The 16400-nt window shown below is 43.2% G+C and overlaps 1 protein-coding gene across 4 annotated transcripts; it reads right to left on the bottom strand.

The window, feature by feature from the left end:
• Window positions 1-630: 630 nt before the first annotated feature.
• On the bottom strand, window positions 631-4597 carry LOC147443924 (uncharacterized). 4 transcript variants are annotated; one of them, XR_015189995.1, is made up of 5 exons: window positions 4280-4596; window positions 2438-3811; window positions 2224-2307; window positions 1734-1937; window positions 1218-1443 (listed from the first exon to the last, which is right to left on the bottom strand). XR_015189995.1 is itself a non-coding variant. In XM_086526715.1 (4 exons), exons 2-4 carry the CDS (start codon window positions 3681-3683, stop codon window positions 1301-1303), a joined length of 1473 nt encoding a protein of 490 aa, XP_086382841.1. In that variant the 5' UTR covers window positions 3684-3811; window positions 4280-4596; the 3' UTR covers window positions 631-1300. The 4 variants fall into 4 exon arrangements, 3 of the variants coding, with proteins under 3 accessions (XP_086382841.1, XP_086382843.1, XP_086382842.1); XM_086526715.1 differs by lacking the exon at window positions 1734-1937 and having other exon boundaries at window positions 631-1443; XM_086526717.1 differs by lacking the exon at window positions 1218-1443 and having other exon boundaries at window positions 1733-1937.
• Window positions 4598-16400: the final 11803 nt, after the last annotated feature.

The following is a 16400-nucleotide window of genomic DNA, read 5'->3' as shown; positions in this document are numbered from 1 at the left end:
GTTGATTCTATGCAAATCCGTCGTCAATGAGACTATGGAATGTTTTCCCTTGGCTCCGAAACTCCTCTTCAGAACCAAAACTTATCTAGTTGCGACACTCTAAACCTCAAAATGCCCCATAAACCTTTCCTCATGTTGTGACCCTTGACCTTGACTTGCCGTGTGGGGAAATTATAGCATTAAATTTGTCAATAGAGCCATTACCCACTGTGTGCCAATAATTGTGAGTGAAAAGGCCTTGGTAGCGGATTGGTAGTGTCTAACTCCTCCGTAAGACTACCGAGGATAGCATCATCTCCAATTAGAAGCCAATAAACCCACAGAAAGAAAATCCTTCCTGCATCAAGATGAGAAGAAATTTCTCAGTTTTATCCACATTCACAGTCCAAAAATTGCAAGCATAAACACTCCTCATGACTGCAGCCAATTGGCAAGATTTGGTGTGAGCTTAGGTCCTCGGTGCTAGGATTTTCCTCATAGGGATTGATACTAACTCTGAAAAACTGATTTGAAACTATCCCTAGAATGTAAGAGATTAGATGTGAGCTAATCAATCTCGTTTATTAGACTCTGCTACCAGTTACCGGAGAACAATAGGTTATGGAGGCATGGATAGTGAAGCATTCATAGTTGAAGGTTAAGTCAGAAACACTTTGCATTGATTCAAATGACAGAGCTATATCTTTTATAGGCATGTAGCCATGATCAAGGGAATTAATCAAGGATCACTGACATGCCCCTGTTGTGGGAGCTAAATGAGAGGATAAATTAGGGGTTGACCCATGACTGATTTTGGGAATTACATACTTGGCTAGACCTAATGACAACATGACCATACAATATTTGTGACAGATTGGTACCAAGGATATGCTACCGTTGATGAAGACCTCCAATTCGACCGAAGGAAGAGAACCAGAACCACCACCGTTTAGAGGTTACATTTATGAATGTAGCTACAAGAGCCTCCCAATGAAAGTTCCACGACGGCACAGATTGTTCAGGGTTCCTATAGAAACCTCCCAAAGGAGGAATCATCAACCTTTACAAGCAAAAGCCCTCTTTATCTCCTTTCTTAAAGGAAAGTACTGCCCTGCTGACAATCACATAAGGTGAGAGCTACAGCAAGAATTGACAGAGTTGCCCATCATGAATACTTCCGAGGGCAGTTTTCCAGCCTCTAATGTTGGTGGGCGGAGTTAATGTTGGTGGACGGAGTGTCTGGCATTATGAAGTGTTACATAAGGTATTACCTTTGCACATATATGTGGTCAGAAAAAAAAAATGCGGAACCTGACATACACTATTGAGCTACACTTTTGAACTTAATCGCAACACCAGGAGCTGGCAACCTTGGTCCTTGCGGTGTAGCACCAGCATCGTCCAAATCTCGCTCTGAAATTTTTCCCAAAACATTCAGCAATCTCATCCTCTTCATTTCTTTTCCTGCCAAAATAAATGCCAAAGACCTTCACCAAACAATCTTTCAGCAGCTCTCAAAAAAATCACTTGCCCCGTTCCTGCTTCAAAAATGAGCATTTTTTTTTAATCCATGATTATCGTTTACAGGACTACGTACACCATCAGCTCTATACTGCATAGGGTACCTACTACAAACTAATAAATATTAGTGCATGCACATGAACAATCTGAGTGCCCCAAACTTGTAGTTAGAAAGTCACAAGAAAACTCTGTTTTGGGGCCTATTGAATTGGAAACTGCATTTCCATAGTCACCTGCTTCTCGTTTCCTTTCTACCATTTCTTAAGAAAATTTTGAAGGACGCATACAAATATATCTATAAGAAGCCATTTTAATCCATTCCATTGCAAAGAGCAAGCCTTTTCCATGGATGGCCTTGCCAGTCTCATTCCGTTTCCCCATTCCATGTGACTATGGTAGTAGTACAACTAAGTATCAATAAAAGGCTCCGCCGGCACCTGCACCCATAAGCATTCAAATAATACAATCAAGTGACAGCCATTCTGTCAGCTAGCTCCAAAGGCTCACCATATACAATAAATTCAGGCAGATTGATGGCATAGTCATGGGAAACAGAGATCAATAGAAATTAAAAAGCACAGATAGATATTTAGGCCAAACGGGGAATAGAACAGTGTAAATCACGTAGATCTGCAAGAAACAGAAGTAACACACATGATCCTGCAAATTAAAAAGTTTGCTGCAAGCTAAGGGCACAAAATAATTTGCTTAAAACTGCAGTACCTTCTTCGAGAGAGAGTCTTATGGCTCTTGTTTCGAGTTCCACAGCATGCCCACTCCTGGCAGCTGCTGGAAGAGATCTTAGTGCTGTTGGCAACAAACAACTCCACAATAAACAATAATAAATACGATAACACTACGGCAATCCATCCAGATGGACAAATGAATAAAGTGGCACAAATTGACATAGCTCAACAGAGATGTAGGAGGTCCCAACCATGCAAGCACCCATTCTGATCAGCTTCATCACACTGCTTGAGGAACGCTTGTAGCTGCTTGAAGCGCTGCTGAAATGGCAATACTTTTGCATTAGTTGTTGCAATGTCATTCGCTATAGGTGTTGCAGATAGAGCTAGAAACTTGCCCCAATCTGCATCAGCATAAGAATCACTAAACAAGGGAGTTTTCTGTATCCTGCTACCCGCTTGCTGTTGACAATGCTCTAAAGTTAATGGAACGGACGGCCCTCCTTCAGAAAATGTTGATAATGCCTTGGGCATCTGGACATGAACGGAGGTAGCAAAAAGCTTCAGTCCAATTGCTGAAGGTGCTTCTGAAGATTCTGCTGTGATTGACGTTCCACATGAGGTCACAGCGTGCCCTCCTTGGCTTTTTGCCTCCCAATCAAAGGCACCCACATCATTGATACACACACTGTTTGCAGTCTCGTGAGCTGCCCTTGTTCTGCTGCCATCAATAACACAGCATGAGGTAAAGCCCTGCTCAGAATGTTGAATACCAATTGATTTCATAGATGTTCCGTCCTCCCCAATCGAAGTGTATTTGAGCCTCTTGATGTTACCAGCTTCATCCCCAGCATCTACTTCTATGCTCCCAACAATTGAATGGGAAGTTGGCTCCAGCATCGCACATGGGGATAGATTATATTCATGTGTCTGGTGGAAGGATGTCGTCACCAAGCATGCACTCATTGGGATGTATGCTTGTGGGAACATCTCTGAACAGAGCTTATATGCATTTCTGGTTTCTTTATCCATATTCGGTGGGAGAAGAGCAGACATGCTCGAAGATGGTGCTCTGATGGATTGGTGCTCAGAAATACCCGACCCAAAAAGACAAGTTTTTTCACACGAGGTTGTTAGTTTCATGCGGACAGCCTCTTGTTCAAGCGGTTGTGCTACATGTCCATGCAACATAGCACCAGATTTGGAAGGTAACAAGGATTGCAAGACAGTCTTCCTAGGCGTGTGTGAAGGTCCTGTTTGCAAGGTAAATGATGGGGCACTCGACTCTGATTGTAACGACCCGAATTGTTCCCCTGTTGCCGAGGGCTTGTTTTTTCTTGAACATGGCAGTGCCAAAACATTCTCCTTGTGAACCTCAAACCCCTCTCTCTCCACCTCTGACTGGATCCTACTGTAGCTTTTGAATGATGATGTTATCGTACTTGAAGTCTTCGAGTGATGCTGCAATGGGGACAGCTGAGTGTTTGGGGCCGCCATTACTGTAGTGAAAAGGGGGAGGACGGTGAGGAGGAAGGTCGCAAACTCCAGCTTAGTGCGAAGATTGGGCTTCTACCAGAGGCTCAAGGGTACAATGTCGGCTCTTCTCTTCGGTGAAGACATAACACCTGTCAAACCATAGATCAGAGTAGAGAGAGAGAGAGAGAGAGAGAGAGAGACTTGGGGCAGCGCTAATATGTGCTGTGGAGAGCATGCATGCGCGAGAGTGCGACGGAGAGAGAGAGAGAGAGAGAGAGAGAGAGAGAGAGATTTGTAATTGTGATCAAAATGCAACTCCTGCGCTGATGAAACCGAGCATAAGCGTGTACATGTTTCCAAGAACAAAATGTGTCGGGTACACGACACACCGTCTACACCCACCAGTGCAAAACCCTCAAACTCACCTGCCTCCGGGGGGGAAATGCATGCAGACAAGCACACATAATTCGCAGGGATAGTAGGACAAGAGTGGCAAGGAAGAAGTTGCAACCCTGCCTCCGGGGGGGGAACGCACGCAGACAAGCACACATGATTCCCAGGAACAGTAGGACAAGAGTGGCAAGGAAGAGGAAAACAGAGTGTGATGAGAAGCATACCTCCATAGTTGACTGGAAGAAGGCTCCCCCAGTTCTTGCGTACAAATCGGGCTCTATTGCATTGAATTATGCGACTAGAGGTGTCAACTAGATCTGCAGATACCATGGAAAGCTCGGAATGCCATATGTCAGTAGAAAAAAACGAAAGAAGAACAAGAAGAAGAAGAAGGTCGGAACTGTTGGTGGCCATAGACACGAAGCTCATGCTGCTGCAGAGGAGCTCATCATTGTCTGTGTGTCTTTCGCCTTCTTTCCTGAATTCAATGTAGCTAATCAATTATTGTCTACATCACCGGTAAAGAAAACTATCGCCCAACTGAGGGACGAGTCGTGACTCGTGAGGACCCAAAAGCAAAAAAAAATTTGAGAAATGAAAATGCAAAATATAAAATGAATGAGACAGACCGTTAGAAGCGAGCGTTTTCCCTACATGTTAGCTACTTGGAAACTACATTTTACCACAGCGTAAACTAGTGGTGCACTGGAAGAGGTGGAGTGGTTATAAATGCATGTAAAGAGAGAGAGAGAGAGAAAAGAGAGAGGAGAAGAAGAAGAAGAGTTGAGCACAGCACAGAAGAAGATAGAAGAGATAAGCCATTACGTTCCCTCAGCTCAAGTTCACAAGTTCCAGAAGAACCTAGGAACAGAGCACTAGTAGATCTGCTTGCTGGACAGAGGTCCCCAACGGAGATGTTAAAAGTATGGATCATGCAACAATCGCAACCCAAGGGTGTAGAAGTAGAGACCATACAGTGTCTGCCCAAAAACCGCTTCATATTTGTCTTCAAGACCTTGGATATGGCTTTTAACGTTCTAAGTGCGAGTCAATGGCACATTAGGAACTCCCCCTTGTGTCTCTTTAAATGGAACAAGGGCTTTAACCCTGAGACATCCGCCACTAGGAACTACCCAATCTTGATAGAATTCTCTATCCCCCTGCATCTACATCATTATCTTGGAGTCATAGCATGCAAACTTGGCAAAATCTTAGGTGGAAGACCTCGACATGATTTCTATATCACTGCTTGGCACCCGCAAGTCCTTGTGGAAATGGATATATCCAAGCCTACAAATATGCCATATGCCATGGACTTTCAAAAGATGACGATGAGACCATCGAACATGCCATTGAGTATAAATATCTTCCAAGGACATGTTTTCTCTATGGACGAGATGGACAGTTTGTGAAAGATTGTCTCGTAAGTCTCCCTAGAAAGCTACTCCTACCACCCCTCCCTCCTTTGTTCCCTCCCAGGATGCCCAACCCCCTGTTGTCAAAGCCAAGGAAGCTCCCCATTCGATATCCTTCAAGAAGCCTAGCTCCCCTCAAAGTAAACATGTTTCCTCAAAGAAAGCAGATAACAAGGCAAGCAAAACCATGGTAATCGTTTTGCTATTCTAGCAAGGATTCAAGATTATGTTGACTCAGATTTTGACGATTCAGGGTAATTTATTCCCCCAACTCAGAATGCACATTCTCCTTCATCTTCCACCCTAGAAGAAGAAGTCAATGTAATGGATACACAACCTTTTCCGAATTTAAACAAGGAGAACTTACCCAACAAAGAGATGTCGATTTCTCAGGTCGGTCACGAACCCTTCCCTATGGAGGTCCTCAAAGATAACAAGAGGAATCATGACAATGTGGTTCACACACCCCCAAGATCATCGGGGGGGAAGAAAGACAAAAGAGTTGGTATAAATGAAGATCCTATCCTGGAATATGAAGGGTCTCTGAGACCCATGCAAGGCCAATAAAGTGGCTAACTGGATTAGGAACAACCCTCATGACTACTTGGTCTTATAGGAAGTCAAAACCTCAGGTGCTGACCTACAAAAAGCACTACAAATTATCTCTAAACATCACTTATGGGTCTTGGATTCCCATAACCACGGCTCTAGGGGATGTGTTATAGGTATCACATAGCGATAATGACTTCCCTCACTCTATTCAACTAGGTCACGACTGGTGTTCTATAATGCTACCTCGGCCCACAAATGCTAGACTGGTTGGCATCAATGCAGGAGGCCATATGGCTAGTTGTAGCAGGAACTTCTCTCTGTTCAAGGCTCCATCATCTTAGTGGGGGAATTTAACATGGTAGAGACCATTAATGACCATTTTTTGGCTCAAAGAACTATGATAAAGGGAACGAAATTGTTGCCTTGTGAATCCTTAAAAACTAAGCTTACTCTTTGAGATGCATGTTTGGAAGGGGATTTTACGTGGCAGAATTATTGCAAAGGGGACTCAGCTAGGAAGGCCCGTCTAGACAAATGTTATGTTGATCACTCTCTTGTCAATTAGCAGACTCCCCTTTATCAACTTTTTCTATGGCTCAAAATCCAGTTTAGATGCATGTATTGTGCATAGGGAATGAAAATAGCTCGTAGACGGGCATGACTAAAACCACAACTTCATCACAATAAACTTACGTAGAAAGAGAGAGCTTTCACCTGCGAGCGCGTTGGTATGCCCGGATTTGCAGTGCAACACCACAAGAGAGAGACACAAAAGATTGAAACAACAGAGAGCTCATAGGACTGTACTCCAGCGTACGCTCACTTTCATTATCCAAAACTTAGGTCCAAAGTTACAAAAAGTGGCTTTTATACCTTAGCCATGGTTTAAAATGTGTAATGTTCAGGCGCCCAAGACCTTTGAGGCTCCACAACTTACTGTATCTGCAACCGCACACTAGTTGACCTATTCTTTACATCTTAAAACTCTCATTGAGCCTGTAACACATTACAATTATCACAATGGCTAAATAAATCGAGAAATTACAATCATGGCCATTTTGGAAAAATGTAAAAGTGTGTAACTCCAATCTTCATCGCTTCTTCATATTTGTCTTGAATGTGCATTCATAAGGCTTTGATCTTTAGCAGCTCCTATTAACTGACGTCGGCTCAATTAACATTCCCCCCTTCTGACTCTAGTGTATGTCCTCGGGCACTGTTGAGAAGTGTACATGGAGATTGTGGAAGGTTTTTGATTGGTTGTTGATGGTCTGATTGTCTTCATTTGTTGTTGAATTTGTTGATGAGGTTCATTCCATTGTAGCATCTTCATTGGTTTGAATTTCTCTGTAATGTAAGAGATGATGTTGCATTTGTCCATTGTAACAACATAATGGCAAGGCTATTGTTTATTTATTAAGAGTATATAAAAGAGAAGTAGAAAGATGAGGATCTAAATTAGGGTCTAATACCTGGATGACCAAAGGGCAAAAACCTAGTGGGAAAATAGTTCCTTTGGGATACACACAAAATTGGAGTACTTATTAGCATCAAAAATATTAATAAAGTATTAAAGGGATTATTTCCCGATGGATGTGGAGATAAAGGGTAGCAAATATGTGGGTGGTATGATGAAACATTTGTTTGTCTGCTGTAGTCCACTCAAGGTGCATAGGTGGAAGCCAAAAAGAGTGTCTAATGCATATGTCCAATGGTGGGACATCTTATACGCATACATAAAAATGCATGGTCAACAATATGTTTTGCAAGAATGATTTTTGAGGGGTTCTTCAGAAAGAAGGTGTAGCTATAAAAGCATATGAAGCGGCTTTACAAGCTAGCACCACTTTAGGAAGGATTTTTGTTGTCAAGGATATGTGCTCTCATCTTAGTGTGCACTGTGCATGAGTGTGAACTCTACGTCACTCCACCATGATTAAGTTGATAGACTTTGACCCTTATGCTCATCTCATCCAGCATGAGCGACACACTTAGATATGCTCAACTCTTCCAGTTTGAGCGTAAACCTAATAACTATGACTCATAGCACAAAGTTTATTAAGACTTGAAGCTTTGGGACTAACGCTTTGCTCATTTTTTGGCTCATTAGCCCGACTCTACTATGCCAAAGAGTGTTTTTTGCACCTTGGCGACTTGACTTTTCACATTCTTGAGCTTACTAAAAACATTTCTTCAGGTAAAAGTAAACTTGAATCCTCAAAAATAGGATTATTGAAGGACCAAGTTGGCATTGAAGGTTTCTTTTGCCATACTTGTTTTATCTTGGAATCTATAGCTTTGTTGGTTGAGTTGTCCTTCTTTGCCGCTGAAGACTCCATTGTCTATTTGGTTCTCCGGCTAGGCCTATTGTAAAGAGCCTTTGAGGTTGTTGTAGGCCTCGGTTGACTGTATTCATTTGATTTTTGAATTGGAGCAGTGGAAGACTTAGGAATCCAAATCTTTTGATGACCTTTGTAACTCTTTTGTTGACTTTGCTTAGCTCTAGGTCTTGTTGAGATCTTAAGATCTTCATGCAGGTCTGGTGTAGTAGTAGTTTTCTTGTGGTTGACTAGTAGCCAAATCTTTGTATAACTTGTGTAGAATCCTTGTCCAAGAGGAAGATTCTTTGAGATCCCTCTTTGTTCTGTATCCCCTTGAGAGTTGTGGTTGATTGTAGTAGTATTTGATATTGTCCTTTTGTAAATCTGCTTCTTAGGTATCCTGGAATATTGTTAAGGTTGATACCTAGTGGTCTTTCTTTCTTGGGAGGGTCTTGACATTACTTCATATGCTCTTACCTGCAGTTTTGGTACCCATATCTATCTGTTAACTTTATAGTACTCATGTTCTTTTAAGCTCCATTGTGATACTATCCATCCCATGTGTTTGTCTTTCTGTGTTGATCTTCTGTCTTCAATCCACACTCGATCATTGAATTTTACTAAATTGCTCAGAACAAACACTTGCTTGACTTTGTTTTGATTTCTTCAGTACTTGGGCTGAAATATCTTTTCTTTTCCGGGTGATTCCCTAGAGGCTGTGTTTGGGCTATCAAGTGACTTGAAGTTTTAAAAGCTTGGCTTTCTTGAAGAAGTTGATCCATGAGGGTTCTTTGATGTAGAGGCATATGCCGTCACACCTTTTGTGCTAGTCGGTGGAAGGTACACTTTAGCTTTACCTTTGTCTGTAAGATTTGCCGTTGATTCTTGTGACTTCTTCAACTCTGAATCCAACAATAGCGGTACCTATAGTTGTTGCTTGCTACCACTTGGGAAAGAGAGTATCAACATTGTATCTTCTTTGTAGGCCTTCTGTTGGTCTAACCATTGATGTCCAAGGATGAAATCTGCAAGCATGTCTTTTGAAGACTTCACTTGAAATTTTACCTGCTCTTCATTCTTTTGGATGCTAAGGATAACAACCATTTATTTTTGACTTGAAACCATACCTAGCATTGCTTTATTGTCCTTTTTGCATGGAGTAATCTCTAGAATGCTTTGTATGTTCTCTGAAACCATATTGCCCTCTTCTCTTTATCCAATAGAGCATTGCATCTGACACTTGCTCCATTTGCCCTACTGAGGACTATAGATATTTTCATTGGCAATTCTATTGAAGATTTCTTTCCTACTTTTGTCATGGTCTCATCTTGATCTAAATGTGTCTCTATGGAAGGTGACTAGAGACTTTATTTTCAATCTGGTTTACATCAGTTGATTTAATTAACAATGAGTGATTGGCCTCTAGACTTCCTATTGCTTCCTGGTTGTTGGCAACCTCATTCTTCTTTACTTCTTGCCTTGGTGGCTCTTTTTGATTGCTAGCTTTCATGGTTTCTCTTTGCTCTGTTTGAACTACTCTTGCTTGTTTAGCTTCAAGATCTTTGGAGGTTCTAATTGTTGGAAATAATTTATCTTCAATAAACTCTTCTTTGGCATCCGTCTCCATTTGAGTTTTACTTAAGGACTCTGTGATGTCATCCGCGGGTGACCAGTCTTGGTCTCCATTCTTTGTTGTCTTTAAAGTGTGCATCTTGTTTGAACTATGTATCTCTAAAATCTTCTGGGCCATTGGCATTCCCACTATGATGTGATCTGGTACATCTTCTGTTGTTACCACATATAGTTGAGCCATGACGATCTGTGAACCTACTTGAATGGCGGTGGAAATGATTCCCCAACATTCTGCTCATTTGTTCATAGATATGATAATGAATTCAGGAGCATCTTCTAGTTGTGGTTGGCCACATTTCTTCCAAGTGAAAAAGGACACGACGTTCTTGTCTAGCTGAAAATCTAGATTTACTTCACTTGAGAGCTTTGCTGCATGTTCACCAGTGATGTTGCACTTGATATTCTCAGGGTTTCTTTTAGAATTGATTTTTCTAGTTGTGGTGGTATCCTTGGGCTGAACTTTTTTTGCAACTTCTTTGCTTTGGTCACTTGTTTCATTTGATGTTGACTCATTTGACTATGATACTACACCTTTTACTTACAACTGCTAAGCATTGTATGTCTGCATTTGCGTAGCTTTTGATCTTAGAAGATCCACTGTACTTTCTGATAAAATCTGTCTCTTCGGAGTAGATTTTGGTGGTGACCTTTTTGTAGTCTTCTGAGCTTTAGCTTCCTTTGATTTTGACTAATCTGTCACCTATTCTGGCAGCTTAAGGCTTTGCATCATCTTGAAATAATCTTTGACTTCAGTCTGGCCATCTTTAGGGGTCTATACAAGGTCGTGAACCTGCTAGTATTCATTGCCATCTATATCCATGTTGGGGTATAGGCGTCTGTGCCTTGCCCGGCCGCCCAGAGTCTGGGCGCCCACTGACTTGTATACCTTATACATAGCATAAGTGTATAGGGGGCTGCTCACTCTTTTGAGTCTCCCCACCCACATCGTGTCTGTCTCCTTCTCTCTCTCTCTCACTCTCCGTCTGTGGTGCTCCCCGATCCCCTTCAATTGGTATCAGAGCTATGGTGACCGCGGAGAGCACGACGGCTTTGAGAGCTTCGAGGCGATAGCTCGCTCGCTCTCGACGGTGGAGTTCGATCGCGGAGTTTCACGGAGAGCGATTTTAGCTTGAGGAGCATTGTCTTTAGAGCTTAGGAGCTTGGTGTGGTCAAGCTTGGTCGAGGAGGCGGTTGCGGCTTCCTTGGTGAGAGGAGCTTTTGAGCTCAGTGGAGCTCGTTAGAGAAGTGCTCGGCGGAGGAGAGCTTGACATTCGAGTGCTTGGATGCTGTTGTGGCAGAGCTCTTGTGTTGGAGCTTGCATTGAGAGGACATTGCATCACGCAGAGTGGAGCAGGAGCAGGTTCAAGACTGTGTGCAGCTCGTTTTTGCCATTTTCGGGCTCTATAACGCAGTTTTTTGCGTAGCTCCGTCATACAGAGTCAGATCTACATGATCCAGGAGTCTAGGTCAGGGTTTTGGCACGCTCTGAACGCGATGGTGATGTCTATTTGCTGAAATTATTCTTTGAATTACAGCAGGTACAGCAGCAAGTTTATTTGTGCACTTTCGGGTCCCAAAAACACTGTTTTTGGCATAGCTTTCACACCCGGACTCGGATACATATGATCCAGGAGTCTACCTTGGGGTTTTGGCACGCTCCGGACGCGCTCGTCATATCAGAATTTTAAAATTCTGAACGCTGAATTTTCTGTAGCAGCAGCAGTTGTTTATTGTGTGTTGAGGATTCCACACATGGTTTGCTCTCAGATGTGAGAGTGATATTTGCTGCAAGTTTCCTCACAGGTGGGAGGATACGATGTATGCCTTATGTGGTTTGATGCTCAGGGAGACTAATGTGATTGCATTTTGAGCTCGGCAATGTATGCCTCGAGCATGTTTTTTGGCAGTCACAGGTAGAGCAGATATTTGTGTACTAGATTTGCAGGTGTTTGCAATGATGTATGCAAAGTGTGGAGATTGGTGCATGCATTTGGAGTGCGGTTTGATGCGCTTTGGTTGCTCATGGTTTTGAGCGTGCAGTCAATTTGGTTACTAGTTTTGTGGCCGTTTTACTGACGAAACTCTGGCGAAATTTTCCCAGGAGTTTTATGCGCATCATTTATGCGATCTAGGTAGAGATTGCGGGTTGCACTCAGCATTTGCGTGCGGTGTTCTCTGTAGGTGGGAGATTTGTGCGTGTGTATGCATCGATACCGCACAGTGTGGGCTTGGTGATTAGCTCACGGGTTTGACAGGCGTACAGTTATCTTGGCACACTCACAGGAGTGAGTATTGTGATGTATGCTTGTGTGGCTACGAGCTAGGTAGCCGGATTCGAGCACTAATGGCTTGAGGTTTTTCAGCAGGTTTCAGCTACAGGTTTACAAGTTTACAGGTAGGTTTGAGGGCTTATGTGGGCGCTGAATTTTCAGCCATTGTTTCCTCTTTGCAGGTGTCCATGTATGGCTCAGTTGTAGGCTGATTTGGGACACATTTGTGACTTGTTTATGCAGCTGTTTAAGAGCTGAATTTTGGGGCTGATTTGCAGCCATATCTTACAGCCATATTTGCAGACTTTTGTTGATGCGATTCGAGCCAGTTTAGGGCTGATTTGGTTGACATTTGCTACTCATTGTTGGTTGCTCTTTTGCGAGCATTATGGCTGATTTTTCATTTGACTTCCAGCGTTATGGTCTGACACAGTTTGATGGTGCAGATTTTGTTGCTTGGAAGGAGCATATGCTTGTTGCATTGGCGGATTTGGGGCAGGATAAACCCTTGCATGGTTTATCGGCGAAACCCAATTCTATGCGTGATGATGATTGGCAGGATCTTGATGAGTTAGCCATGTCTACGATTTGTTTGCATCTGGTTGAGTCTGTTTACTGGCAGGTCTCGAGGGAGACTACAACTCATGCTTTATGGCAGAGTTTACATGCTATGTACGCGGCATCCATGTCTACTAGCGAGTCTAGTCCCACTTCTATGTCCATGGGAGAGATTGGTCCCACACGCAAGTCTCGACGGCATAGAGACTTGACATGTTGGCATTGTGGACATAGAGGGCACATTAGGCGTCGATGTTTCAGGCGTTTGAGACAACGGAGGCGACAGATGCGTGATGCAGATTTGGGCATGACAGATGCTAGTGAGATCAGTACGGTGGTTACTGAGTATGATTGTGACGGTGATGTCACATTTACATCTAGCTTGTCTTCAGACGATCTTATGTCTACGGATTGCATATCGGATTGCACATTGTCTTCACATTGGTTACTAGATTCAGATGCTGCTTTCCATGTCACGTCGCATCGTGAGTGGTTTAGCACGTTTTCTAGTGGGAGACTTGGTTGTGTGCACATGGCTGATGGTGCTGTGTATGACATTGAGGGTACAGGAGACGTATGTTTGTCCTTGCCCAGTGGTATGAGATTTACCCTGCGTCATGTGCGTTATGTGCCAGATCTGAGACGGGATTTAATCTCAGTCAGACAGTTACGGGATAGTGGATGTCAGATTTCGCTACGAGAGCGAGATTTTGTGATGCATTTGGGTTCGCTAGTGATTGCGAGAGGTGCCAGGAGTGGTACAGGTTACCCATTGCATGTGGATCACGCGAGAGACGGTGTTGTCTCTGTGATCACGCAGCCAGGTAGACAGCGAGAGAGCAGGCGAGTCTCTTTTGCTTGTGGGTTGCAGGATGCTTTGCATGGAGTGCAGAGTAGTGAGCTCGTTGTGCACACAGTTGGGGCACGACTTGAGCAGTCACACAGAGAGGTGACAGAGTCAGACATGCATGCTTTGCTAGTGACTGAGCAAAGTAGAGACTCAGTTGTGCTAGATACTTCTATGCAGGATAGACAGGTAGAGCGGTCTTGCTCTAGTGAGTCACGACAGGAGGACGTTGTGCAAGAGTCTATGCATACGGAGTTAGAGCATGAGAGCTCTAGTGAGTCACAACAGATTGAGTGTTCATGTTTGCAGTGGATGATTGCAGAGGAGGCTGAGATGTCAGCGATTATGCAGTCATTCCTTTCTATGCTCGACAGTGAGCATGGGGATATAGTTGTGCAGGATATGTCTTCCAGCAGACACCTAGAGCAGCTGGTTTGCTCTGAGGTTGCATGACAGGTTGATGCGTCTTTTGCGGACAGTCAGGAGATGCATGTGGCTAACACGCCTTGTCAGTCAGAGATGCCTATTGCCAGGGACATATATGTTGATGCATGCTCCGTAGAGCTAGCAGGGCCCGCTAGCATTGCATCGACATTCGGTGGTCTCATGTATGAGATGTTGATCTTGAGACCGGATATCGCAGCTGCAGTGGGAGCATTTGCAGTTGGGGTTGTCAGTCGTTTGTTGACTGATGATGGCATAGTGCACGAGGGAGATATGCAGGTATTGCGTACATACTTGTAGTACGTGTGCGGTACGTCTGGTGGTGTATGGACTTACACGGGAGCAGGACAGCCGGATGCACACGATCACAGCCAGCCAGTGGGCATCGGTTGAGAGCGGTTTTCTCTCGCCTTTTTTTAGTCTTTAGACTAGGTTCCCTTGCTTAAAGGCACAGTCGCCTTTAAGTGGGAGGTTGTTGGGGTATAGGCGTCTGTGCCTTGCCCGGCCGCCCAGAGTCTGGGCGCCCACTGACTTGTATACCTTATACATAGCATAAGTGTATAGGGGGCTGCTCACTCTTTTGAGTCTCCCCACCCACATCGTGTCTGTCTCCTTCTCTCTCTCTCTCACTCTCCGTCTGTGGTGCTCCCCGATCCCCTTCAATCCATGTATGCATATGTGAGCTTGGTCCCATGCAATTGCTTGAACACTATTGGACTCGTTGGCTCTTGACTTTGTCTTGAGGAAGTCAACTGAAACTTTTGTCCTTGATGATCTCATACTGGCACTTGTTATCATATTCCGAGGGAATTTGGTTCAACTGGGAACTTCCAATAACTATATGGTCTTTTAATGGCTTCTGATTTGAAGAGGGCTTGTTAGAAGCTCTAGGGCTTCTAACTGATTTTGTGTTTTCTGGTACAAGAGCTGAGTTTTATGAAGTTATAGCTCCTCCCTTCCTAGGGTGATCACTAAATCTTTCTCCATGATGAGAGATCAAAACTATTTGGCTCTGGTCTAATCTCACCTTTTGGGATTGTGAAGGCATATTGTGTGTGGCATTGTTGATGTTTGGCATTTGGAAACCTTCTGTGTAGTTTTCTATGTACCTTCCTGAAACATGACAAATAATTCCCCAAGTTAAGTCGTAGATAGCATTATCTTTACCCTAATATTGTTTACCCCATGGGTCGCCTTTGATATCAGTTTCTGTGGTTTTAGGACCCAAGGCATCATAGATCTTAGACTCTCATCTATATCTAAGACTCTTTTGGTCAAAGTATATGCTGGTTTGGTCACAAAGTCAAAGATAAATTTTCGGTGGGGGAGAGTTTGGCTATGAACATATTTCTAGGTTCATTGGGGTAATATCATTCATCTCTAGAGAGGATGGGCCACAATAGATTCTATCCTTTGAGCTGAACCATCCTTCCTGATCCATCACTGGATGCACTTCTATGAGCTGGTATGTGGGCCTTTCGAACACTAGTCAATCCTTTTCAAACAATTGCCATTTTCGGTCTATATAGTGTGCATATGAATTATGTGTACCATACAATGCTAACATCATTCACTTTGATGTGTCCCTTATACTCGTGAATGATTGCACACTAATGGAAGTGGATGTAGAATCATTTGTTATAGTGGATGCAGAATCACTTGCAAACCTTACACTCTTTTCCACCTTTGGTGATATCTGGATGCTTTGATCGAGTTCACACAAGAATTTGTTGTTCAAAGGATAAATTTTAGGCTTTTCAGGTGCTTGTGCATCTTTATGCAAATTTTGACTTTTTCGTGCTTTTACTGGTGCTTCTATTGGTAATGCAAAAAAAATATGATTGCACCAAAAATGACGAGTTAGATGCACTTACATTGGGATTCATATTTCCAGTTTTCTCCATGCTTTGCTTTGCAATAGCCGTGTCCTTGTTGGCTAGATTTTTTAGATAATCCTCTGGAAAATGTCCACCTTTTTGTCCACAATCTAAGAAATACACCATGACAAGTGGTATTTTAGTTGGTTCTATCATCTCAAGCTCTTGTTGAGAAGTTGTTTCTTTTGCGCCTGCCAAGTTGTCGGCATCTTCTTTTAGAACACTGAGCATCAAGCTATAGAATGCTCCATCTTGACCTTTGTACCGCCTTTGACTTGGTTCTCCAACTTGCTTCTATTGGTTGATATGTTGGATCTTCCATTTTCGGCTCTCAACTGTAGATCTGACAACTATAATCCATGTACAATGACCTTGATTGCATATGCACCAAATGTATGGTTCGCTGACGTTGTCAGGAGTTTTTTGGAG

The sequence above is a fragment of the Adiantum capillus-veneris genome, chromosome 13 (assembly GCF_014529385.1).
Source record: "Adiantum capillus-veneris isolate H3 chromosome 13, ASM1452938v2, whole genome shotgun sequence".
In the NCBI taxonomy this organism is placed as follows: Eukaryota; Viridiplantae; Streptophyta; class Polypodiopsida; order Polypodiales; family Pteridaceae; genus Adiantum; species Adiantum capillus-veneris.
The sequence above is the reverse complement of the archived record's forward strand: the minus strand, read 5'-3'. Positions and strand labels throughout refer to the sequence as shown.

Excerpts from the sequence above, each read along its gene's own strand:
- LOC147443924 (XM_086526715.1), bottom strand. The coding sequence starts at position 3,683 with ATGGCGGCCCCAAACACTCAGCTGTCCCCATTGCAGCATCACTCGAAG. Across the intron at positions 2,308-2,437 it reads TCAGAATGGGTGCTTGCATG|CACTAAGATCTCTTCCAGCA; the intron begins GTTGGGACCTCC and ends TGTTGCCAACAG. Across the intron at positions 1,444-2,223 it reads AAGACTCTCTCTCGAAGAAG|GAAAAGAAATGAAGAGGATG; the intron begins GTACTGCAGTTT and ends TTATTTTGGCAG.